This window comes from Terrapene carolina, unplaced genomic scaffold, assembly GCF_002925995.2.
Source record: "Terrapene carolina triunguis isolate 2854851 unplaced genomic scaffold, T_m_triunguis-2.0 Scaffold69, whole genome shotgun sequence".
Taxonomy (NCBI): domain Eukaryota; kingdom Metazoa; phylum Chordata; order Testudines; family Emydidae; genus Terrapene; species Terrapene triunguis.
In genome coordinates this window covers 28,346,815-28,367,539 of record NW_020664420.1, presented here as the reverse complement: position 1 = coordinate 28,367,539, position 20,725 = coordinate 28,346,815, and the positions used below count along the sequence as shown (strand labels likewise).

General features: G+C 42.3%; 1 protein-coding gene across 2 annotated transcripts; it reads right to left on the bottom strand.

Annotated features, from left to right (window-relative positions):
* Positions 1-4,133: 4,133 nt before the first annotated feature.
* SETD9 (SET domain containing 9) lies at positions 4,134-20,207 on the bottom strand. 2 transcript variants are annotated; one of them, XM_024201913.3, is made up of 6 exons: positions 19,783-20,207; positions 14,960-15,324; positions 13,550-13,673; positions 12,284-12,411; positions 10,966-11,071; positions 4,134-4,260 (listed from the first exon to the last, which is right to left on the bottom strand). In XM_024201913.3, the coding sequence occupies exons 1-6, from the start codon at positions 20,133-20,135 to the stop codon at positions 4,173-4,175; spliced, it is 1,164 nt and encodes a 387-aa protein (XP_024057681.2). In that variant the 5' UTR covers positions 20,136-20,207; the 3' UTR covers positions 4,134-4,172. The 2 variants fall into 2 exon arrangements, with proteins under 2 accessions (XP_024057681.2, XP_026504884.1); XM_026649099.2 differs by having other exon boundaries at positions 12,296-12,411.
* Positions 20,208-20,725: the final 518 nt, after the last annotated feature.

Below are 20,725 nucleotides of genomic sequence, written 5' to 3'. Positions count from 1 at the left end.
CCTAGACTTGCTCAGAGTAAATCTACAGGATCAGGCCTGGCTGGCAAGATCGACCCTGCTTGGTGTGAGAATGTCACTGTGGGACCTCTGGGACTTTGGCATATGCTAGGGCTCTGAGCAGCTTGTTAACTGCGGGATGGCATCAGTGGTTAGGCAGCTTTGTGAATGCCAACTGGCAGAAACATATGACCTGTGGTGTTAGGTAGCAGCTGAGTGGCAGTTTTGAGAATGTCTGAGGCTAAATGGTAGATCTAGGTGCCTTAAGAGTTAGGGCACTAGAGTACCTTTGAGGATCTGAGTCTCTGCTTCCCCTCACGGGCATGCTTATGATAGGTTCTCAGTGGCAGCTTTCTCTGTCTAATAAACACCCATAGCTTGCCAAACCAGCCCCTAGTTGCTGCATTTGCAGTCAGGGAAGCCATCAGCCCACACCAGTTTAGCTTCTGATCAGGCCTTGCCCTGCAGCTCAGTACTTTAAGGGGTGGAGTCTACTGTTTCCAGTTATCGCACTACACAAAGTGACTTACTTGATCCCTCCTTTTAGCCTGAAAGAGAGTCCATCAGAGGAAATGCAAGTGCAGCTGCTGCCTAAACTTACTGTTGTATGGATGAAAAGAGGATCGTTTTGCTTTGTCCCTGACTCTTATGCTGGTCTGGTCTGAAAGAATAGAGGACTTTCTCTTTCAGTTGCTTCCATTCTTTTATGTAAGCTGAATAAATGAGTAGACACTACACATTCTTTTGTATATTGCTATATAATTTCTGAGACAGTAATTACAAAACTAAGCAACTAGACTACATAACTCCCTGATAGAATGAGTTATACTGTAAAGGTTGAATTTGAGAAACCACTATTTAGAGTATGCAAGACAGAGACCCTTTGTTGCTAAGAATCAAGCTAATATCTATTTTAACCACAAACTTAAATACCAATCAGGGTGCATACAATTAATTATGCTTACAGCTATCAGAAACCAAGCAGGATACACCTAGAAATGGAAAGGCAGTAATAAAGGAATTAAGAGAAAGTGAAGTGTTATAAGAAACAACGGTCAAAACTAAAATTATAGCTGCATATTTGATGTGTCCAAAAAGCATCCGATAAGAATCAAAATGGAAGACTTGTAAAGAAATAAAATTGGTTGTAAAGTTTGCCAGACTCTTTCCCCTAGGTTACCACCCAATTTGTAATCTATCACATATCAAATCTTACTTCTTAAATCAGATCTAAGACAGCAATCACTTCATGTCTGTCTTCAACAGGAAGTGCATCTATATGACAAACAATTATGGCAGAATAGATACATTGTGCTTATTATTGTATAACAAATTCTGCTCAGGATATGGAAAAGATTTGAACTAGTCAAATTGATGTTCCTAATTAAGATTTTGGAATGTCATTGAAAGGTCAATTACTCACACTGCCTTGGAAGTATTAGATCTTTGTATGGGTAATTTGAAACTAAGTGCTTAAAAAGTTTCTAAAGAATTGTATTTACTCAATGTAATTCATGATGCTTGTTAGGCATTGGTCCTAAATATATTAATTGTATCCTGGCACTAATACATCATTTTTATTTGTGTGTTAGGAGCTGACTAACAGCCTGCTATTTGGGAAGAGGACCTTACTGAACAAGGATGAGTAATTTAAAATGGTCTGACATTTTTAGTCTTTGCACTACTTATCCTTTCCCTACACTACTACTAATGGACAAGGACTTAGAATTAATTAGCACAAGAATGCTCCAATTTTTGAGGGACTTCCACTTAGAATTAACCAGTCATCTTCACAGATTATACATCCAACAGAGAAATTGTTTATTGTATTATTCATAGATTCCAAAGCCCAAAGAAAATATGGTGATCATCTAGTCTGACCTCCAGTATAACACGGCCTAAGAACATCCCCAAAATAATTCTAAGAGCAGATCTTTTAGAAAAACATCCCTTCTTGCTTTAAAAATTGTCAGTGATGGAGAATTCTCCAACAATCCTTGGTAAATTTTTCCAATGGTTAATTAGTCTATCAAAAATGTACACGTTATGTCCATTCTGATTTTGTATAGCTTCAACTTCCAGCCATTGGATTGTTTTTAGAAATCTCATTTGTTGTCATGCTGGTAATTAAGTTACTAACAATCCTACATTATCTTCTCATCTACTCCATTAGCCTTTAAACAGCAGCATTTACTGAAACAATGATTAAGATTTTATAAAATAAGGGCCTGTGTTTAATTTGTGTAGCTAAGTAACAGAAATCTAAAGAATGCACAAATTTCATGATTGTATGTAAAACCATTTCATGTCCTCCCACTTTACTGCATTGTTCTTGTATCCTTCTCCATCCCCTCATGTCTGCTTAACCTCAGTACCACCACCACCACCTGCCCAGCTTCTCACCACCTTGATTTACCTCCTGGGTGTGTCTGGTAGCTCACAGCTGTATCCTGCTGCTGGTTCTGCTCTCCTAAGCGTAGTTTTTGGTTCTCTCCAGCTACCAGCAGGGAGATATTTGCTGCCACTGCCAGATCTAGTCCAGGTTCTTATGAGGCCTCTTGCTTCCTCTTACATAGGAGCAGGCCCTAAGAAGGCTGTTTAGCTGGTTTCTCATTTTCAGCAGCATTAACAAGGAGGAGCCAGCCCCATGTGTTCTGCTCACGCTCTGCAGAATGCAGCTGAGGGCCTGCAGTCCTAAATTACCTTATAACATTCAGAGCTAGTAGTGCTGGAATAAGGAAGCCATTCTGAGTAAAACACCAGTAAATGTGACCTCCATAGTTTTAAGATGAGTATACTTCAAATGATAATTTCTTAACACTATTAACATACAAGTAGGATGATGACAATTAATGGCTTTGGGTTGCACTGATGCTTGGAGATTAAACATAGATGAGATCTAGTTCTTCTAAAATGCCAAGACTAGTAATTTCCATATGGCTGTAAACTTCACTTTGTGCCAAACACACAAGAAGATACAATAGCCACAGAGTCTGAGAGCTGCACTGTCTTCTTGGGGGGTGAAAGAGAAGGCACCGGTTACTGTCCGTGGCCTCCCGGCTCTTCTTCAGAGGTCATCCAGCTCTGCTGCTTGCTTTGATTTCTTGAGGAGATGGCCTTGCACTTAGCAATCTTCTGCTAAGACTTGGCCCCCTAAAGCAATTCATGATTCAGTCTCAGATGAGGTGAGAAGATCAAATGGCAAAGAAGGGAAGCGGGTTCCCAGGTTGGCCTCTGAAGAGGAGACTGGACACTGGTGAGAATAGCAGACCACCCTGCTTCCTGTTTAACAGTAGCACTGTGAAGGGAAATGGCATGTACTGGAACCAGGGCTGTGTTCTGACCCTACCCACAAAACAAAATGGGAGGTTTGCTTGCAGCTTTGGAATAAAGGCTGCGGGAATCATACATTGCTTCACCAGACCTAAAGGCTGAAACATTCTCTAGAGTTTATGAAAATAAAATTTTCAAATAGTGCTTCAAAGAAATGGTGTTGGGGAATGATCATGTTAGCAAAAATATTAGACGCTTTCAAAAAGACACTTCACTGGCATAAGTTTAGTTAAACTGTAGTTGAAAATAGTCTTTCAAAACACCATGTGAAACGGCACACCTCAGAAGTGTGTAGGGAAAGCTACTGCTATAAAAAAAGGGGGCAGTAAGAGTGGAACTTATTTTTCACAATGTCATGTTCCATGAATATGATCTAATTGCACCAGCAATTATGAAAAATTGTGGTGTGCAAAGGATCCCCTTAGAAACACAATTGAAGCAGACACACTTTACTGAAAGGAGATGTTTTGTATAAATTATGTCCATTATAGCAAGAACAGCAGAATGGGTTAGAGGTTTAAAATGGATCACAGTGATGTGCATATAGACAAAACAGAAGATGAAATAGCATATTCAGAAATTAGATTTTAATTTAATGAGCTATTGTGCAGTTAGCTGAAAACCAATTAAACTAGCAGTATCATTAGCATCAGTAAACTTAATGATGTAAACAGCTGCAAACCTCCACAACTGTATCAAAATTGAAGTAATATTTACATGAAAATATAGCTTTGTAGCCCATTTTTAATTGGAAAGCACAGCTCTCCATTACACAGATGCCAAGTGTACACACAATAAATATCTTAATGGCAAAGAATTCTTTAATCCATGGTTTCATTGATTCAGTTGACAATGGTGTAGTAATTAGAAAAAAGCTCTTCTCCTTGCTTAATCTCTCTGAGAGCGACAAGAACCACACACCTCAAGGGGCTGCAAAACAAGAGAAGTAAAAAGGGGCATTTCACAATTTTTTAAACTGATCATGGTAAGATGCTAAGACTGGCTATGGCTATATTAATTTTAGTTCACACAGAAGAACTGGAAATCCTTTGATACGGTATAAATATAGCTGTCAAATGATAGGCTATACTCGTGTCCAATTTCAATCTTTAACAATAGAAAAGCACAGAAAACATTTACATGTAAATACTGTTACAAAGTAGACAGGCTGTATACATAAACAAAAGACTTTGTCATCATGTGAGGAAAAGATACTAAAGCAGACAGGGCAGGGGCTATGGCAAGGATGATCAAGCACAAGGGCATTGTTCTACCCACACCTACCACCAATTGCAGATAAACCTACACTCAGACAAGCCACCCCTGGAGAGGAAACCAGTCAGCTGAAGTCCTTGTCCTACCAGGACATATGACTAGAGTGGTAGCTTGTCCACAAGCCTTAGTTTATGGATCAAAAGCTGCTGTTGTGTTTAACATCGTGTCAGCTGGACATGGTGAACCCTAGGCTGAATCACAACTAGCTGGCACAATATTAAATGTGAGAGTCCTGTCTATGCTAAGTGCCAAGTAGTATTACTGTCATGTACGTTATCTCAATTCTTCAAGGGCTGTAAACAGGGGAGTGGGAGTTCTGTTGGAGGAGAAGGTATGTGTAGCTCTGTGTATGTGTAGAGGCTGGTAGGGGCAGTGTGCTGGGAGAGAAGCTGAGTCCTGATTAGGGGGCGGGGCTTCTCTGACTAGGGGTCCTATAAAAGGTAGTCAGGCAGCGGCCCAGCTGCCAGCAAACAGAGCTGTAAACAGGGGAGTTGGGGGGGAGAGACTAAGAGGCAGGCAGAGGAACAGACAGGCTAGTGAAGGGAGTGTGTGGTGTTCTGGCAGTGTTTTGGTGCTCGTGGGGGGGTTTGTTTTGCTGTGGGGATGATGGTTTGGTTTGTGTTTCCCGGACTAACAGGACTTAGGTGAGAAGGCTATGACAGATACAGAGGCAGCAGTGGTAGTGACCCAAGCAGTGGAAGACACAATGAAGATGACTGGATGTGGAAGCTGCGGCATGTACATGATCCTGGAGGGGGTACCTGAAAAGAGTTTTGTCTGCATGAAGTGCCGCTTGATAGAGCTGATGGAAGAAAAGATCCGAGGATTGGAGATGCAGGTGGAAACTCTGAGTTTAGAAGGGGGTTCGAGCAAATGATGGAGCAAAGACATGAGGAGGCTGAAGGGAAAAGCTCAGACTTGCAGATGGAAGCAGGACCAAAGAACTCTGAGGGGAGACTGCTGGGTGAGGAAAGTGAACAGTGGAAGCATGTGACTAAGAGAACCAGGCAGAGGTAATGACAGGCTAGGTGAAGGAGAAACGGAGCTCAGGAACAGGTTTGAAGACCTGGAAAATGAAGAAGGGGCACAGCAGGTCGTCGCTGAAGGTGAGAGGGCAAGGAAGAAGAGAAGAGCAGCTAGCCCTATAGGAAGAGGGGAAGAGTCAATGGAGATAACACCAAATATGAGCCCCAGGAGGATATGGGATGGGTTGCAGAGAATTGCAAGGGAGAATAGGAATTGAGAGGACTTGCAGCCAGAGGGAACAGGGGATAGACTGGAGAATCGCACCATCACTAGGAAAAGGCAAGTCTACGTGATTGGGGACTCCTTACTGAGAAGAATAGACAGGCCTGTAACCAAAGCTGATCCAGAGAACAGAAGGGTGTGCTGTCTGCCGGGTGCTAAGATACGGGATGTGGACCTGAGGCTGAAGAGGATCCTAATGGGAGCAGGAAAGAATCCACTGATTGTCCTTCATGTGGGAACAAATGATACAGCTAGATTATCGCTGGAACATATCAAGGGAGACTATGCCAGGCTGGGGAAGATGGTTAAGGAAATTGAGGCTCAGGTGATCTTCAGTGGGATTCTGCCTGTTCCTAGAAAAGGGCAACAAAGGTGTGACAAGATTATGATGATCAACAGATGGCTCAAGCAGTGGTGCTATAAGGAGGACTTTGGGATGTATGGCCACTGGGAGGCCAGAGGACTGAGGACTATTGTCTCGGGATGGACTTCACCTGAGTAGGGAGGGAAATAGATTTCTAGGTTGGAGGCTGGCACAACTGATTAAGAGAGCTTTAAACTAGGAATTTGAGGGAGATGGTTGGGAGATGTCCAGGTAATCTCCACCCCGGATTTTAACATTGAGAGGGAAGAAAATGAAGTAAGAAAGGATACAGCCGTGGGTAGGAGAATGGACATAAGGAGGAAGGGTAGTGTAGATACCAGTCTAATAGTGATACTGGTGGTAGAATGTCTGTGCCTAATCGGGTAAAGAATGTGAGCAAAGCCAAACAAAAAAAATTAAGATGTTTATAGACCAATGCGAGGAGCCTAAGTAACAAAATGGAGGAACTAGAGTTACTGGTGCAGAAAGTGAAACCAGATATTATAGGGATAACAGAAACATGGTGGAATAATAGTCATGACTGGAGTACAGGTATTGAAGGGTATGTGCTGTTTAGGAAAGACAGAAATAAAAGCAAATGTGGTGTAGCAGCATTGTATATCAATGATGAGGTAGACTGTAAAGAAATAAAAAGTGATGGAATGGATAAGACAGAGTCTGTCTGGGCAAAAATCATATTGGGGAAGAAAGCTACTAGAGCCTCCCATGGGATAGTGCTTGGGGTGTGCTATAGACCACTAGGATCTGATTTGGATATGGATAGAGACCTCACTAATGAAGTAAATACTAATGGGAATTGTGTGATCATGGGAGACTTTAACGTCCCAGATACAGACGGGAGGACAAGTGCTAGTAAATAATAGGGCTCAGATTTTCCTGGATGTGATAGCTGATGGATTCCTTCACCAAGTAGTTGCTGAACCAACAAGAGGGGATGCCATTTTAGATTTGGTTTTGGTGAGTAGTGAGGACCTCATAGAAGAAATGGTTGTAGGGGACAACCTTGGTTCGAGTGATCATGAGCTAATTCAGTTCAAACTAAATGGAAGGATAAACAAAAATAGATCTATGACTAGGGTTTTTGATTTCAAAAGTGTTAACTTTAAAAAATTAAGGAAGTTAGTTAGGGAAGTGGATTGGACTCAAGAACTTGTGGATCTAAAGGCAGAGGCGGCCTGGAATTACTTCAAGTCAAGGTTGCAGAAACTATTAGAAGCCTGCATCCCAAGAAAGGGGAAAAAATTCATAGGCCGGAATTGTAGACCAAGCTGGATAAGCAAGCATCTCAGAGAGGTGATTAAGAAAAAGCAGAAAGCCTACAAGGAGTGGAAGATGGGAGGGGTCAGCAAGGAAACCTACCTTATTGAGGTCAGAACACGTAGGGATAAAATGAGAAAGGCCAAATGCCATGTAGAGTTAGACCTCACAAAGGGAATTAAAACCAATAGTAAAAGATTCTATAGCCATATAAATAAGAAAACAAAGAAAGAAGTGGGACCGCTAAACATTGAGGATGGAGTGGAGGTTAAGGATAATCTAGGCATGGCCCAATATCTAAACAAATACTTTGCCTCAGTCTTTAATGAGGAGTTTAGGAATAATGGTAGGATGACAAATGGGAATGAGGATATGGAGGTAGATATTACCATATCCGAGGTAGAAGCCAAACTTTAACAGCTTAATGGGACTAAATCGGAGGGCCCAGATAATTTTCATCCAAGAATATTAAAGGAACTGGCACATGAAATTCCAAGCCCATTATCAAGAATTGTTAATGAATCTGTAAACTCAGGGGTTGTACTGTATGACTGGATAAGTGCTAACACAGTCCCTATTTTTAAGAAATGAAAAAAAGTGATCCGGGTAACTACAGGCCTGTTAATTTGACATCTATAGTATGCAAGGTCTTGGAAAGAATTTTGAAGGAGAACGTAGTTGACAGTGAGATCGATGGTAATTGGGACAAAATACAACATGGTTTTACAAAAGGTAGATTGTGCCAAACTAACCTGATCTTCTTCTTTGAGAAGGTAACAGATCTTTTAAACAAAGGAAACGCAGTGGATCTAATTTACCTCGATTTCAGTAAGGCATTTGATACGGTTCCACATGGGGAATTATTAGCTAAATTGGAAAAGATGGGGATCAATATGAAAACTGAAAGGTGGATAATGAACTGGTTAAAGGCGAGACTACAACTGGTCATACTGAAAGGTGAACTGTTAGGCTGGAGGGAGGTTACTAGTGGAGTTCCTCAGGGATCGGTTTTGGGACCAATCTTATTTAATCTTTTTATTACTGACCTTGGCACAAAATGTGCTAATAAAGTTTGCGGATGACACAAAGCTGGGAGGTATTGCCAATACAGAGAAGGATCGGGATATTGTACAGGAAGATCTGGATGACCTTGTAAACTGGAGTAATAGTAATAGGATGAAATTTAATAGTGAAAAGTGCAAGGTCATGCATTTAGGAATTAATAACAAGAATTTTTGTTATAAGCTGGGGACTCATCATTTAGAAGTAACAGAGGAGGAGAAGGACCTCGGAGTATTGGTTGATCACAGGATGACTATGAGTCACCAATGTGACATGGCTGGGAAAAAAGCTAATGCGGTCTTGGGATGCATCAGGCGAGGTATTTCCAGTAGAGATAAGGAGGTGTTAGTACCGTTATACAAGGCACTGGTGAGACCTCATCTGGAATACTGTGTGCAGTTCTGGTCTCCCATGTTTAGGAAGGATGAATTAAACTGGAACAGGTACAGAGAAGGGCTACTAGGATGATCTGAGGAATGGAGATCATCTGTCTTATGAAAGGAGACTCAAAGAGCTCGGCTTGTTTAGCCTAACCAAAAGAAGGCTGAGGGGAGACAGGACTGCTCTCTATAAATATATCAGAGGGATAAATATCAGGGAGGGAGAACAAATGGATATAAACTGCCATCAGGAAGTTTAGACTTGAAATTAGACGAAGGTTTCTAACCATCTGAGGAGTGAAGTTCTGGAACAGCCTTCCAAGGGGAGCAGTGGGGGCAAAAGACATATCTGGCTTCAAGACTAAGCTTGATAAGTTTATGGAGGGGATGGTATAATGGAATAGCCTAATTTTGGCAATTAATTGATCTTTGACTATTAGCGGTAAATATGCCTAATGGCCTGTGATGGGGTGGTATCTGAGTTACTACAGAGAATTCTTTCCTGGGTGTCTGGTTGGTGAGTCTTGCCCACATGCTCAGGGTTTAGCTGATCACCATATTTGGGGTCAGGAAGGAATTTTCCTCCAGGGTAGATTGTCAGAGGCCCAGGGTTTTTTTCGTCTTCCTCTGCAGTGTGGGGCAGGGGTCACTTGCTGGAGAATTCTCTGCACCTTGAAGTCTTTAAACCACGATTTGAGGACTTCAATAGCTCAGACATAGGTTAAGGGTTTGATACAGGAGTGGGTGGGTGAGATTCTGTGGCCTGTGTTGTGCAGGAGGTCAGACTAGATGATCATTATGGTCCCTTCTGACCTTAAAGTCTATGATGTAGGATGAGATTTTAAAAGTCACAGAAGGAATCTGGATTTAAAATTAATAGGAATTGGGCAGTCAAATCTCTGCTGTAATTTCCAACTGTAGATGAGCCCTAAGCAGGTAAATTTAAGGTAGGTTGAGTCTGTTTATGGTGAATTTCCATACTTGTCAAATATTTGGGTTTCTTGTATGTTATCTTAACTTTGGGGACAAAAAGCCAAGAAATTCAACTACATTCTTTATTTACCCTTAAAATTACTAGTACATATTCTTATCTTTAATTTTGCCTTAACTAAGTCTTTTGTCTGAGATTAGTGATACAGTCTCTTCCGTGATATTGCCAACCACTCTCTCCCCCCAAAAACCAGCATTCTGAAATAGCTCCAGAACCCCATGAAAAGTTTTAGCTGATCCACCTACAACTTTGAATTCTAGAATATATTTAAGTCTGAAGAAGGTGATAGGTTCTCCAATCTCTAAGATCAAGAAGCACTCGAGCCACTTGACCAGATTAGCAGCTCACTGCATTCAAAAACAGAATTGATGCTGGAATCTGTTCAGGTTTTCATCCTGCTGTGAATTCTCTCAGATTTCAAAAAATGAGTCTTTCCAGATTCTTTGTAAAGAATAAATTTCAAGATCTCAGTTCATAGCCAGGATTTTGTGACTATTCAGCTACAGATCAATTGCCCTTTCTATCACAGTCTTTATTTTGCCAGAGTTTGTAACTCTAGTAGTTTCAAATTGCATCTGCCTGAATATAAAGATATTGCGGATTTCCTCTAGCAAACTCATCCGCTTGCACTCTTATCTAGAGTGAATTGGAAGAGAGGGACATTAAGAGGATGATGCTAACTAAATATCACCTATTTTAAAAGGGATATAATCTGATAAGGAATATTGCCCAAATTTTAAATTTACATTTGAATTAAAGTTAAAGGCACTCCTGTGATTGTCTACAATACAATCAAAAATATAACTACTGTTTCAGTGGAATTCACAAATTGTTCTTTGGCAGCTCTAGTACTAGCTTAACAAAATTCATCCCCAGAGCTATGCTGATAAGTGCAGGTATAAAAGAGGTTCCCTTATAAAAGCTAACTCTTTCTTAACAGGGCTGTGTTTTTGTGTAGCTCACCTCAGCAGGGATGAACTTTGTTCACTGACTAATTTGGCTTTTTCAATGCTATGAAAACGTATAAGTGTACTTACATAAGCATGTCATGGCTGTAGGTGATGTTCGGAAGATACTGTTTCAGTTCTATTGGAAAATATTCAGGCACATCAAACTCCTGATAACAGACGTTGGCTGCCTTGTCTGGGGGGAGGTGGAGGGAGAGGGGGAAAAAAAGAAATTCTTATACAGGACTGAAATTGGTATGCAGTTTATATATGTAAATGCAAAGTATTCTTCTGAAAAAAGTACTAGCTGTGCTCATTATGAGTGAAATCCACCCCTGTGGTGAGAGCCAGCACAAGACCTATGCACCGCATAAGCCCCATTTAAACCCTATTTTGAGAGCTTAAGTGGTGGGTAGGCCTTGTGTTGGCCCCCTGAGCAGGGGTCAAGTTCAGCCTAATTTAACTAAATAGCAGTTCTTGTTATCCATTGGACCACCAGGGTGCCCAGCTTGCATAGCTCAGAATGGAGCTTACAGCATCAATAATACCTAGTTCTATCTTTAGGACCATTCACGCCTTAGCCTTTCTGGTCAGGATGCCTACATTGGTGGCACTTGTGTAATGGTTTATTTATGATGTGGATACCTATTTCTGGGCAATGCACTGAGATCCCCACTCATTTCACAGGCAGAGTCTCTGGGGACCATGAAACACTTCCTATCTCACAACCAATCCCATGAGTGATCCAGTCTCTCAGAATTTTATAGTTATATATTTTGTATTGAGGAAGGGCATTAGGGTAAGTTGCCCCACTCTCTGTATCCCACAGTGTAGTCATATTAATTAACAAAGAGGTTGCTGGACTCATCTGTTGCATATAGATTTGAGACTTCCTTAATCAAAAAACCCTTTTATAGTCAGTAAGTGAACTGTGATGTAAAAAAGCTTTCATTCAAAAATGTTTACCATGCATTGGGATTGCCAAATTAATTTTCAGACGAATTATGTAGTAACAACATTATGCAATAAGAGGTTCTCCAACTATTCCATTCTGTGGACCACTTCATAAGAGGGACCAGTCCATGGATTTCCTTTCCCCTACAGTCCAAGTTTACTGCTTTTGTTTTCAAAATGTTGAATTCTGCAGACTAGCAGGACAGACCACTAGGCATTAGCAGACCCTACAAACATTAGATTTTCAAAGCTGCCCTTGCAGATTTGGATACCCAATTCCCATTAATGACTGGAAATTTCAGCCTGAGAACCTCTGCTACACCATCAAGTGTGTTTGGGCCTCTTTGAAAAGGTCACTGCTGGATGGAGTACCATTCTTTATCAATTACAGTGCTCCACCCCCAACAAAAGTCATTTCCACATTTAAAGTCAGCTTGGAGATTAGGAACTCTACCTTCCAACTTACTGTGTGAACAGTTGTTAACATACTGCCCTACTGCCAGTGGATTTTGCACAGCAGGTGTGAGCCAAGTGATGTCACTCATTTGAAAAGGACCAAGTTGATCCCTCTTGCTGCATGATCTGAAAGGAGTCACAATATTAACTAGAAATATAGGTTTATTTTCTTGATGCTTCTTTTGACCATTATTTCAACTTCTGGAAATACACACAAGTTAGCTTGGGTTACATTTCCCCAACAGCATTTGACTGATTCATTAGAGTATAAAATCGGCATTCAGGCAATAGATTATTCAAAAGAGGCTGATCCTTTAAAAAGAGAATATTAAACAATATAGCTGTGTTATGCAGGAAGTCAAACTAGATTATCACAGTGGTCCCTTCCGGCTTTGGAATATATGGTTTCTATCAAAACCGCAAGGACTAAATAAAACAGAATCTACCGGAGAAGCTGAAATGAGGGCATTCTTACAATAAGCAAAAAATACCCCCAAACGCACCATCTTTAAAGAAATATCATTACATTTAATTTCCCTTTTGGGCTGCGTGGAGAAGGGCCACTACAAGGTAAGCCTCAGACTTGTTCCCAGAACCCAAACTAGATACAAGGGGACTGTCCTTTCAGGTTGTTTCCTGGTCGTTATTGTTAATTTTATTTTGGATGTGTGACGTTTACATTCTGCACAGATGTTGCTGTAAATTGAATTTCCCTGGAAACTAAAATTTGGTAAAATGCATGTTAGCCCCTAGGCTACTCCAAGTACAGACTTACTCTTCTGCAGTCCTGCTTTATTCAATGCTTTTTAAAGGCAAGTTAGGGCTAGATAATATGCCCCTTGGTACCACAGAGTTCATGCTCCGTGACATGGAAAGATTTTCTTTTCTTTCCATCAACCAGATTTAATTAGAAACCTGAAAATATACTTTTACAACTTTATACGGAATCAGACCTAGATTTAAGCATATTTTCCTTATAAAAAAATCAGTTATTTAAGCATCAGTTTTCAGCAAAGTGCATCTGGTCAAATGTACAGACTGACACATGACGTGATATTAATATATCACAGCCAATAGCTTCCAGCCTCAATACAAGAGAATAGACTATCTGCACTGCATCTTATATTACAATACATGATACTTATTTTATTTGGTAAGTCAGATAAATCCAACTAATTTGGTTTCAGATAATGTGATTAGATAACCATAATACCTTTCGATACGTGAACTGATTTTTGTTCTCTTATTTCTTTTGATTGCTTACCTGTACACCGCTTTTGATATTCCTTTATCATTCCCATCAATAAGTACACCATCTATGCATCTAAAAATAAATGGATTGCCAATGGACTGGAAAAAGATAGGCTCATACTTTTGATATACTGTACCTGTTGTAAGACAGACATGGATATTTTAGAAGGCAATAAATAAAAGTGTCAAAACGGGGTTAGTAGTCATTCTCCAGCCTCCCAGACGGAGGCTAAAGGTGGCAGAGGGATAAGATTATTCTTTCCTCAGTTTATAAACTGCTATTAATAATTTTGAAAGAACAGACAGAACTGCACTGATCTGATGTTTCCCCAGTCCAGCAGTTGCCCTCTCATGGTACATCTGTGCCACCATCTTAGAGCTTAGAAGCTGCTCTAACTTAAGCTAACTGGCTATCGTCTCTCTAAGTCAGGACCATAAACCAACTGAGACACAGAATAGGTGTAGCCCATGCATACTCCACTCTGCCCTGCTCCCCTTCCCTGTATCTCCACTGGGGGGAGCAGTTGGCTACAGATCTGGCTATACCATTTTATACCAGGTGAGAACTCCCCTACAGCAGGGTAATTCTCAGCTACCCAGCTAAGTCCAGATTCTACCATCAGAGAAGCACAAATGGTCCCAACAAGAGATGAAAATTTAGGCTGATGTTCCTAACTGCCAACTCAAACTCATCCTGGGATTTGATTATCGATTTCTGCCTCTTACATCACTAATCGCAATAAATATTCTGCATTAAGAATTTAACTGGTGATTGTGTTGATGTTCACAGCAGAACAGAATTCAGCTTGCTCTCAGACAGCTGTACTGGCTCTGAAGTGCTAACAGAGCTAAAAATGTTGTTAAGCAAAGTAAGCTAATGACACTCCAAGAAACAAGGAGTTGGAGCAAAGTAAGAAGTTCCATTTTCCCCCTATTCTGGTCTTGTACATTCTACTTTCATTCTTAATTTTATAAATATATCTTTGTGCTGTGAAAATTTTCTATATTGCCCACTGATATCGATAGAGAGATTAATAGACTCAATCCTGCAAACACTTATGCATATAAACAACTTTATGAACATGAGCTGGTTCATTGAATTACATGGGATTGCTCACATGCATAAAATTACTCATGTGCATTAGTGCTTACAGAAATCAGGGACAAATTTTCTACCAATTCAAACCAGATCTTGGGTACTCAAGAAAAAAGTTATTTCATGTTCTCTATCACCAAAAGCTCTCCAAATCATTTTACACGTGGAAATACCTTTACAAATATTAACCTGTGATTTTGGCAAGGTATCAACGTTAAAACGCTGAAAAAGTTAAAATTGAGATACCAATTCAGTCATGCAATCAGTAACCACGTAGTTAGAAATCATGTTTAACTTATTTGGAAAAATGACAAAGTGTTTCATTACCAGGATACATAGATACAACTGCCCCTTTTGGCACAAAACCTTTGGTAACAAAGACTCCTGTTCCAGCAGAAATCAGTGAACTCCGATCTCGAGTAATACTGAACCCTAATGTATTAAACAGAACTTCTTCTGGATTAAAGATATTTTGACTTTGATGGTTGTAACCAGTTGTTTTTGATCTCTTATACTGAATAGTCAGTAATTTCAGATATTCGGATTTAATTTCTGGAAGTAAGGCAAGGAAGTCCATTTGTCTACTAAAGTTATTTATGAACAGAGCTTTAAAGATTTTCAGCAGTGTTTCAAGGACATCTTCATCAGAGATAATTTTGTCTTTGGATTTTTCTGGTACGTATCGGATGGTCCTGTGGCAGAAGAGAAAAAATATTCTAGCATCAAGTTTTCCTATAAAAACTGACAGTTAGAAATTTTATGGCAACAAAAAGCACTTGATTGCTTTTACGTTACATGGCTGAAACAAGCAATACAAAAGGATATTCTTTCATGCATATGCAACCTTGAATTGTACATGCATTTTTGAAAATGCAGGCCAATGGTCTATGCAAGCTTTGAATCTTAATGATACCTCATTACAATACATTGCTCATTATACCTGTGCTAAGTGGTGAAGAAAGTAACAGTTGCTATGCAGATTAAACAGTGTGCTGATTAGTGAGGCTCTAATATATATTTCTTAGAACAACATTCAATTAGTTAATATAAAGTAATTTTACTATTAAAAAGAGGCCCGATTGATCTTGTAGAATTTAAAAAGAAATATTACTCATCTGGCTACTTTTGTGCATTGGTTATAGCATTGTTAAAAAGACTGATGCAATTTTAAATTTTGATGCAAACGATGGGTAAAATTTTCAAAAATACCTGAATTACAAAGGAGCCTAAGTCCCATTTTCTAAAGAGACGTAGGTGCTTAGGAGCCTTAATCTCATTGAAAGTCAGTGAGAAAGTTAGGTTCCTAAGGGTGATATTCAAAAGAAGGACTTAGGCTGAGCATTTGCAGTACCTAGTGGCCCCCGCTGCCAAGTGGGATTCATAGCCCTGAGCGAGGTGGCCGGGCAACCTATACAATGCATGGGGACAGGTAGGCACCTAAGAAGGAATTAACAGAAACCACTGTGCTAAATGGGGAGCCACCCAAATGAGCCAGTAAGACAAGCTATGGGGAGAGGTGTGGCCTATGGCCAGCCCCTCAAAGGGAGTTAGATGTCTACGGTTATGTCTACACTACACAGCTTTTAGCAACATGGTCGTGTTGCCACAGCCATGTCGCTAAAATCGTGCAGTGTAGCCGCTGTTGGTTGGCTCTCCTGCCGACAACACGCTGTTCACACTGGCACTTGTTGCGGCAAAACTTTTGTCTTTTGGAGGTGGGGGGGTTAACACCTCTGAAAGACAAAAGTTTTGTCGTTCAATTGCCAGCATAGACATAGTCTAACTCTGGGCTAAAGGGAGGCTCCTCTCTCCACTCGGGATTCACAGCCATGAACCCTCTCCTAGAGTCAGGTGTCTAAACCAGATAAGCCCTTTGTCACAAAAAAACATGGAAACTTCAGTGCCTACAGGGTTAGGCCACAGCTGAGGGTGTTTCTGAGGATCTAAATTTTGGATTTAGGAGCCTAAAGTGGCAAAGGACACTAAAGTCCACCTTGTGAATCTCACCTTAGGTGCCTAAGTCACTTTTGAAAATGGGACTTACCTGTCTAAGTCACTTGGACACTTCTGAGTCACTTGGGCACTTCTGAAAATTTTTGATGTCTCATTCTCATCTAGTCCCACCTGAACTGGCTGTTAAGAAAGAATTTTAGAGCATAAATAAAACCCAAGAACAACAATTTCCAAACTTTTTCAGCTACTAGGTTGAACACTTAAAATTGATGACATGAAAACTCTTGATTTCGTAGTTACTTTTTGACTTTTCTTTTAGAAAGGTGTGAGAATAGCAAGATTAGAATCTACAATCTTACGCTTCTAGTTTCCGACTTTATTCAGAATTGGATTCTGTAATATGGTAAGATCAGTAAGACGTTGTTATAAAGCTACATTTTCTGCTAAGTTAAGACATCCTGCATAAGTATACAAGCATACAATAATATAGTGGTTTTCAAACTTTTTTTCTCACAACCTGAAGAAAATTGTGGAAGAAAATTGTTGATGCCTCTGACCCAACGGAGCTGGGGATGAGGGGTTTGAGAGGGACTCAGGGCTAGGGTAGAGGTTTGGGGGGTGGGGGTGAGGGCTGCCGGCTGTGGCGGGAATAAGGGGTTCTGGGTGTGGGAGGGGGCTCGGGGTTTGGGTGCGGAAGGGGGTCAATGGGAGTGTTGAGCCAGGGTTTGGGGCAGGGGCAGCACGTGGAGCCCCGTGGCCCCCTGCTGGCCACTTCTGGGGCACAGAGCAGTGTCAGAACAGGTAGGGGCTAGCCTGCCTTAGCTGGGCAGCATCGCGGACAGGACTTTTAACGTCCTGGTTGGTGGTGCTGACCAGAGCCGCCGCAACCCAGTGCCTTCCATTCCGCGACCCTGTACTGGGTCGCGACCCACACTTTGAAAACCACTGCAATAATAGACAGCCCAGGAATGATTGTAAGGATGTGATTCATTAGAAGAGCTCTGCTGAGATCATTAAATGACAAGAACTTGGCTTGAGATACTTATTAGTTCCATCAGATAATCAATTTAATGTTGTATTCACTCCAGGGCTTTTGTTGTTCATTACAAAAATTAGACGACCTATTTGACCATCTAATCCAAACTCCCGCCATTGCAGAATTGTTCCCTACTGTACATTCTCAAATGCTTTCTTCACTCTAGATTTAGTGGCTCAAACAAAGCTACCACTTCCCTTGGAAGACTATTCCACAGTTTGATGCTGTACCTCTTTGAAAATATATTCCTTGATTTTTAAAATGTGTAGGGGACACAGGGAGAAGAGGGTAAGATGTAAGATCTCAGAGCAGCAGACTGAGGTAAATAGCATGTGGCAATATTGGTAGTAAACAATGTGATCAAGCAGACAGAAGAAAGGAAAAAGAACATAACTTCTTAGTGCATTGAACATATGGATCAGGGGACAGATAATTTAGCTATCAGTATAATCATGTCACACTCACTATATAAAAAATTAAGACAAGAAACTTTTCAAAACCACCTAAGTGACTTTGAAGGCCAAATCTCATTTTATAAAATGGACTTGGGCACTTAAGAACCTAAGTCCCCTAAGTCGCATTGAAAAGGAGACTTGAGGTCCTAAATCACTTAGATACTTTTGAAAATGTTACTCTAAGCTTCCGTTTGGATCATCGGGCAGGCATCAAGACCTGGATCTTGTATAGTCCTTAAAACGCAGCTCTATCCTGAAAAGCTAATATGGAAAAAGAAACTTACCAGTTAAGCGTCCTGCTCTGTGTGTGAAATCTTGCTCCTATTAAAATCAAAGGAAATTTTGCCACTGTTTTCAATGGGGGCAGGATTTCAGCCTCTGTGTATTCAGCTTTATATTTTTTACAGAGTAAAATATACTCTTACTACATTTTATTCCTGTCACCGCTGCAGAACTAAGGGCGTGGCTACACTTGCGAGTTACAGCGCATTAAAGGATCCCTGGGCACACTAGCTCACTACCCATCCACACTGGTAAGGCACGTAGAGCGCTCTGACTCCGTGGCTACAGCGCTGCTGGTACTCTACCTCGGCGAGTAGAATAACGTTTGATGCGTCTCCACTGGAGCGCCCCAGAGTCAGTGTGAACGAGGTGTTGCATTACTGTGCTCTGATCAGCCTCCAGAAACGTCCCATAATCCCCTTAAGTCAAGTGGCCACTCTTGTCATTGTTTTGGATATGCCCTTTGACAGCTCTGTTTGACAGCCTGCATGCTTATCTGCTCCGAGACAAAGCAACCATTACAGTGGAATGCTGTGTGACTGAGAGAGAGGCGGGGAGGGGGGGGTCTGCTGCTGTCTGAACTTACAAGACAGAATGCTGACATGCTCTCAGCCCCCCCCCCAAACCCACTCTCTCTCCCCCACATACACACAACACACTCCCTGTCACACTCCACCCCCCCCCATTTGAAAAGCACATTGCAGCCACTTGCATGCTGGGATAGCTCCCACAATGCACTGCTCTCTGTGGCCATTGCAAGAGCTGCTAATGTGGCCACACCAGTGTGCTGGTAGCTGTCAGTGTGGACAGATTGCAGCGCTTTCCCTACTGCGCTCTACGAAGGCGGGTTTAACAAAGCGCTCAACATCTGCAAGTGTAGCCATGCCCTAAGAAAGCTACAGGAGGAGGAAGCTGGAATCTCCGATGCTGACGCCTGCAGTGACATAGGAACTGAGTTCCTATTGCCTTGTCCCCCTGCTTATTATTGGCGACGCTGCCTAGAAGCAATGAAACCAGTTCTTGGGCAGATACCACATTTGCTGGGATGACAAACCAGACTGGATCTGAAAATACCTGAGGCATAAACTCAGAGCCGAGCCGCACTTTTATGATGTCGATTTGAGGGAGGCAAGAGAGAAGCCGATCCCCGCGTTCACCTTCACACAGCCCGGGCTGGGAATGGGATCTGAGGGGATCAGGTGGCGGTTAGCAGCAGCCGAGAGGATTAGGGGCCCTCTAGCCCCACCGGACACTCCCTTCCCGGCGGCTGCTCGGGGCAGGCTCCCGCTGCTAGGTTTGGGTCGCGCGCTCTGCAGCCCGGGGCCGGTTTGTTTCCACTGCAGGCGGCTTCCCGGGGCCAAACATCCCCCTCACTCCCGGGGCGCTGGGCCTGGCTGGGGAGTGCGTGCCCCCGGCCCCCTCACCTGCGCTTGTGGCGGAGGTGCAGCGCGATCCAGGGCACGAAGCGGTACCTGTAGGACGCCCAACGCCGCCGCAGGGCTCGCAGCATGGCGGCCCCGCCGGGAAGGGCCGCCCCTTTCCCCCTGAACCGGGCCGGGCCTGGCGTCCCGCAGGAGTCACGGCCCCAGCGAGCTCTCGCGGCAGCCCCGCGCACTGCCCCGCTGGCGTCCAGCCGCAGCCCCGGCTCCCAGTGCAGCGGGTGGGTCCCGCAGGGCCCAGGCCACGCTTCTTCCCCCGATCGGGGAGGGGGAGCCGCCAGACTCTCCCCGGAGTTCCCAAGGCTGGCAGCCTTGTGCGCAGGCGTAACTAAAGTCATAGACTGTCGTTGAGATCAACGCGGATCCGTGCTGAGTCTATAGTTACTTATAGCCCCGGTCAGCTCAGGTAACTTTAGTGGAGCCCCTGATGACGTCAGAGGTAGCGCAGCCAACCCCCCACCTTTGCTGTACTGCTTATTTGCATGAGGGAGTTCTATTGGTTGGAATGACTCTGGTCTGAGTTTGATCGTACACATGTATTAACTGTTCCTTCCTATCCCTACATTACTTGACCCAACTGTTACGGCTGGGTAAAGATTTGGCTGCCTGCTAGCTTGTGCATGGAGCCAGCACTGGTGGGGAAACTGAGGTAGGAATGCAGGTGGAGTCCTTAAAACACAGGCAGTGCGATAAGGGTGACCAGATAGCAAGTGTGAGAAATCGGGATTTTTTTTTGAGGGAAGGGTTATAGTTGGGTGTATAAGAGAGAGACCCAAATACCAGGATGTCTTGTCACCCTAATTGAGACTCAGAAACTGTCCTCCCCAAAAGGGCTGGTCTCAGTAAAACAGCCCTCTAAAACAGTAGGTCACTTTGCTCAGGTAGTGCAAAGGAGGTGGTGAACCCAGTTTTACTCTTGTATGTTCAT

Bases quoted from the DNA above. Each gene is read 5' to 3' on its own strand.
- SETD9 (XM_024201913.3), bottom strand. From the start codon at position 20,135: ATGACTTTAGTTACGCCTGCGCACAAGGCTGCCAGCCTTGGGAACTCC. The intron at 12,412-13,549 runs GTAAGCAATCAA...GACTCCTTTCAG, and splicing joins ATATCAAAAGCGGTGTACAG to ATCATGCAGCAAGAGGGATC. The intron at 11,072-12,283 runs GTAGAGTTCCTA...ACCTCCCCCCAG, and splicing joins TTCACACAGTAAGTTGGAAG to ACAAGGCAGCCAACGTCTGT.